This window comes from Varroa destructor, unplaced genomic scaffold, assembly GCF_002443255.2.
Source record: "Varroa destructor unplaced genomic scaffold, Vdes_3.0 BEIS01000006.1, whole genome shotgun sequence".
In the NCBI taxonomy this organism is placed as follows: domain Eukaryota; kingdom Metazoa; phylum Arthropoda; class Arachnida; order Mesostigmata; family Varroidae; genus Varroa; species Varroa destructor.
Genome location: NW_019211459.1, coordinates 899,884 through 905,840, shown reverse-complemented (window position 1 = coordinate 905,840; position 5,957 = coordinate 899,884). Strand labels below are relative to the sequence as shown.

Sequence of the window (5,957 nt, the reverse complement as noted above, 5' to 3'; positions counted from 1 at the left end):
GGCTTGGTTCAAAACATTCCTGTACGAGGGCGGCTTACAGACGGGAGAGACGAGCGCTCACCAAAACCCGGCCTGGACGCAGTAACATAACGAACGACAATCGTATGCTTCCGCTTAGCCATATTTATCATCGAACATGCAAAAATGATCTTAACAGATACGGAAATTGGCACTAGATTATATTAGAATTTCTCCTACTATGAGGCCCACCCAACAATTGGCTCGTAGTAGTAGTAGTAGTCGTTGTTGTTGTTGAGGGAGGAGGCAGAACAATAAGAAGAAAAGAGAGTTAAAATGGATATGCATACAGAGTATTATTCCATTATTTCCGAAAGTCGGCCACAACGAATATTGATAATATGTTTTGGGGTAAATGTGGCTCGATCTGTATACAATGCGCTGTCCGATTGCTGAGTATATCGCAGTAAACCTATCCCCAGTTTGATTATCTGTAGCAAAATGAATATACATCATATGTACACCATAAAATAAGTCTTCTGTGCCTAATACGTAGCGTACCGAAAATCAATTTAGTCACCCCGGATAAACTTTAGGCTCTTTGTTACCTAACACACTTCTTTTTTTAGGATTATTTACTAAAAATTTTCTTTCTCTAGTTAGGGCTTCATGATTTTTTCTCCTAGCTATTATTTTCTACTGTTTAAGCAACATTTTTAACAACAAAAAGGACATGGCTTAGGCAATAAAACGAAAAAAAAAAAAATTGAGCAACGTGCCTTGCGCTTTAAGCAAATAGGTGGGCTTTTGTTTGGACGAGAGGAACGGGACTTGCCTACCTGATCCCTGGTATTAAAATATTTTACCGTACTGTGGCACAAGTAAGCATCGTATCCATACGTTGGCATGGTTTCCTAGGTAGCCGTTGACACCTTTGTGATGGAATAGAAATACAAGATGTAGCATAGTAAAAAACCTTTATTTTGCTCATGTACGTTGATACAGGACTCAGATCAGTATTGAATTTTAATATACTTAATACGCTACAATTGATGCAAATGCCCGATAATAATAGGTCTATTTATTATCTAACCAAATATTACGATTCTGCATTCAAAAGCAGAAATTTACATATATATATATATATATATATATATATATATATATATATATATTTGCATTTGACCTTCATGTATCATATAATCTGTATAATTAGGACTTATTATTTAATTTAGCGGATAAAAAGGGTAGATTGACAAACGGTGTTTATTGACATGCAGTATTCAGTAGTACTAAACAGCTTACATAATGATGTAAGATGAACTAGGTACACATGGATGTATTTGACAAATAGGCACTATTGCATCGGTTAAAAACACACTTTAAAAGGTTTTAAAGTTTAGTAATTAGGTTCAAGGTAATGTTGTTACACAGTGTGCCTAAAGAGCAGCTATCTTCTTTAAATTACATTTATTGAAACTAGGCTTTACCGTTAAGGCTACACCGTGAATTTTGCTATAACAGTCGTTTGCTATATCACCGAAAAACTGGAATTTGTTGCGTATTAGCCTGTTAAAATTTAGCACCTTTCTTCTGTCCTAAAGCATACAGGTTTATATTACTAAATATTTGTCGTTTGTTCCGATTCGTACATGTTTCGTTGAGTTTTTCAACTTCTTGGTATACGACTAATTTCGAAATTCAGTTCGAAGTTATTATTCGACACAACTGCCCTATCCACACTTCATCGTCTATCCATTAGAATGACTTTCAAAACAAATACACTGGATAGAACATATTTTCGTGTAATTAACATAAAAATTAAAACTAAGGCCAGTTAGAAGCTGCAATATTCCTGTCATTTCGTTACTAACAATCTCTTTTATATCGTCTAACAAGACAACGGCTCAAATTGTAATTTTCGTTTATAATCGTTTGTGCTTAGGTAAATATAACTCTGCGAGGGTACAACGGCCTTCGCGTTGCGTAATCTAAACACAAACTAGAGTATTATTTAATCTCACTCTATTTGCCTTATATCTCCATAGAATAATTGTATCAGCATAGTTATTCCACGCAGAAAAACCGATACTAAAAGCCTATAACCAGTATAAGAGTATGTCATAATGTAACAACAACCAAAAGTCAAGTTCGTTCAATAAACAAACGTTTGCTTTGTAGGTGCCTAGTGTAGGTCGTTGATTCCATACGAACGTCGCCCCTGAACACCATTGAAACGTTGTGGGACGTACGGCCTGATAATATATATATTATGTGTAAATTTGATATCTTACATCTTCCAAGAATAAGCGCGAAACCTTTGTTCAGGGCACCTGATTTGCGTGTCTTCGTAACTGTCTTTCCTATCCTTAACTTGTATTGCTTCACAAGTTGATTACAATCGTTTGGTTTATTGCTATTAATCAATCGACCCTTTTAGTACAAAGCCTTTGAGCAATTGAGTTATATATATGTATATACGTAATGTAGATAAAGCCAAAATGTTTTATTTATTCATATCTACTATTCTACGAGGCCGTTCATTAATCTAGGTTACTGTACGAATATATATAGTAACCTGTAAATATAGTTCTTAGAGATTCATTATGAGCAGTCGATTTACTTAACATAATAATAAAAAACACCGATCCTATTCGAGTATTAAAATATCCTTACAAGAATCTAGATCAATGAATGGCCTCGTAAAATAGTAGATATGAATAGATGAAGCATTTTGTGTTTATTTACATTATGTCTTGCGTGATTATGTATCAAGCCGTGTGTATATACAGGTCCTGGACGAGCTTGGTCACATCTTCATAGCGTTTTCGTTACACTGAATATCTACTACATAGACGTCAAAGAATATAGACCTACATATTTGTATATTGAGGGATATATCGAGGGAACTGAATTGCCAGTCCTAGACGTGGCTGACACCCACTTCGTTTCCCCTCTAGGTTCATCTTCACCTAAATCTACAACACTGCACGTTAACGTACACGGGATCTCAAAAAAAAAAAAACAGTCAAACAAACCTTATGAACCTGTGAGATTTCCTGGCGAGATTCGTTATACTAGTTGAAGTACATCCAAGGAACTTCATTTTAGACGCTGTTGAAATCTACGTTGCTTGGAGGCCCTATGCCGTAATTATTTCGAAATAATTTCGTGCCATTAAAATTTCTTTCGGCCATATTCTCAGCACTTCTATCCACTCAAGAAAATTCGTAAAAACTGGCCAATATATGCAAAGTGAAAATGATTAGCCAGTGAGTAAGGCTGTTCCACGAGTTCAGTATCGCCAAAGCCTCTCTTCTACGTGATTACTGACAAGGACGTTACTAAAGGCCAATAGTTTCCAATAGTCCCATTAATTTAGCTGTTCCTAACTTCATTAACTTAGCAAGCTAAATGTTTGCTATCAGATATGTAAAATTAACATCACGTTATGATAATTAGCTATTTTCTTTACTCTATTTCTTCGACTGAAAAACTTAAAAATGGTTATTCATTTTTTAGCTTAGCAACATTTTATGTTAAGTTGAACAGTTCCATGCAGTTGATTGTTCAATACGTTCTTCATACAGTTTTGTTTTTTTACTACTTCAGCTTTTTCTCGCTACGATAGCGCGCTGACTAATATGTGTGTGTTTGCTAAATGTAGGGACACGCGCTAGCTTCCTATCCGAGCATAGACACACTTCGTTTCATGCTAGGGGCTAACCGTCTAAAGTAATGCCCAACGGCTGAAGTATCGTACGCAAAACACAGAAAAAATCATTCTGTCTTTGATAGAATCTCACGTGATGACAAATGATTGAGTCAGTTTATGCGGCTATTAGGCCTATATGCGAAAAGCTTCATCGCTGAGAAGATGCGATTCTATAGAATATCTTACTGGCATTAGGCAGACAATTAAGCAGCAAACCATCTAACAAAAAACTGATCAAGTAAAGGTAAAATTAAAACTTTTCAACTTCGACCAACTCGTCAAACTAGAACGTGTATTAAAATGTACAGGCCACTGTGTGTAAATCTTTTATAGGTGATTAGTATATATGAAATTCATAGAGAGGAGAGTCCGATAAACGCGTGTCTCGCATCAAACGCTTCTGCGTCACGCTACATTTTGATAGGTGCCATCCTTAGTCTAGTTGATAAAACCGATAAAAACACAGATTAAGCAAATGATACAAACATCAACGGCACTATTGGATGTCAAATAATCTTAAAAAAAAACACATGGTTGTATTTCGTTTCGTTCGACAGCATCGATAACTGTTATCTATCTCGCGTAGAACCTGCTAACTAATCAAGAAGTATCCTCTTAACCTATGCGGTCTGTACCTAGAGAATTTCACCGCGTTCATGACGCGCTGTCTTGGCTCTGCTTCGTTCGCTTCTTTGAGCCTTCAATTGACCGGATAACTTTACACATCATGTTCAATGGCCGCCCCAGAGTTTGCTGATATTCGTTTCCCAGCCATAATAAATACTTTCAATGTGATTATTTTTATGTTGAACGCCACACCTAGCGGATCTGAGGAGAAGTCGAGCCCATCTACTGACGATCTCGAACTTGGATGTTCGATCAGGTCGTGTGCTGAAAGCCCTAATTGAGTTTGCTGTGCCGAAGGCCATATCCGAAGTAGCCCGTCAAACCTGTAATTGAATTAGAACGATGCGTAGTTAATTACCTCTCTGCACGTCTCATAGAACCCGCCAATTCAGAAGTGCATTTTGGATTGTCATGGAAAGGCGTGATCAGTACTTCTGTAACTGAAATACATTGGAAGACTGCTTGTTGCCCTGTGATAACTTTTTCAGCTTGGCAAATTGTTCAACTGAAGACTTCGTATAACAGTTATGATACAAAGTGCCTTAATCGTTCTCTATACACTCCGATCCTGTGCTGTTAACATGTACATATAGATATATCCATGTATATTAGTGTTTGGCTATTACCGGCAAAAGCGAGTAAATAAAACGTGACTAATCGGATTCATACGAAACCACTATGGTAGAGAACACTATCTAGATGATGTTGTTTTAGTACCGATTTTTATGAAGCCTAATTTTAGTCAGGAGAAACATGCCCTCTTTGACCAGTCTTGGCTTGGTAAGGGCTGGACATTCGTAACGTGTTAAGAATAGGTTAATTTTTTCAACTCTACATAGTTGACACGAAATAGTGACACTTTTGAACAACAATCGACTTTTGCCCCACTTGCTTCTAATATCGTCGATACGAGATTACTAGTATTAGAAAATAGTAAACAATTATGGATATGTCGGTGTTTCAACATGACTCACATACATGGTCTTTTACGATCCAATATTGAAATTAATTTTTGGGCTTTCATCTTGAGATAGCGGAAAAGCGGCGGTGGAACAATCAGACAATTTCAATAGGGAACTACTTCTACCGCGGCTAAGCGATAGGTCGCCCAGTAAATAAGTTTAAACGAGTTGTGACTCGTTGCCGTGAAACGGTTGAACAAGAGGTGAACTTGTAATCGAAGCATCGAATGGCAATTGTTATATAAAGTGCAATGTTTAACTTAGCCAAGAAGCTAAGTTAATGTTACACATGTGCATGCCGAACAATAGGGATTTGGCATTTCGGTAAGGAAGCATTTAAATGATTTGAATGTAGCATATACCAATGGCAAGCCAAATTGCAAGTCGACCCCAGGTGAGTGGCTGCAGTGTGGTCATTAGGGTCGCGTTAATTACGATAGAGCTTACAGGAAGAAAAGGTACCCATGGCATCTGCAATATGAAAGAAAAGCATTTAATTAGAAGTCAAACTGAATATATATGCTGAGCTGCTACTGAGACGACCGATAAGTACCGAACGGATTTCAGAAAAATGTTATATTTAAGGTGTAATATTGAGCTAGATCTAGTTTCGATGTCAAATAAGGTAAGGCCGTTGAGCTAAAAACAGCAAAAGTTGTCTGAAGTATGCACGCCTTCTGAAAATGAAATATATA

At 36.9% G+C, this 5,957-nt stretch overlaps 1 protein-coding gene across 6 annotated transcripts in view; it reads right to left on the bottom strand.

Moving 5' to 3' along the window:
• Positions 1–1,206: 1,206 nt before the first annotated feature.
• Positions 1,207–5,957, bottom strand: part of LOC111252653 (cationic amino acid transporter 4-like) — a 35,003-nt gene continuing 30,252 nt past the window's right edge. For 5 of the 6 annotated variants that reach the window (XM_086991913.1, XM_022810887.2, XM_022810886.2 and 2 more), the window contains 2 exons: positions 5,625–5,733; positions 1,207–4,623 (listed from right to left, as the gene is read on the bottom strand). In XM_086991913.1, coding sequence (XP_086848039.1) covers positions 4,574–4,623; positions 5,625–5,733 — 159 coding nt within the window. In that variant the 3' untranslated portion in view covers positions 1,207–4,573. The remainder of the gene's footprint in view (positions 4,624–5,624; positions 5,734–5,957) is intronic. The other variant, XM_086991917.1, reaches the window with a different exon arrangement.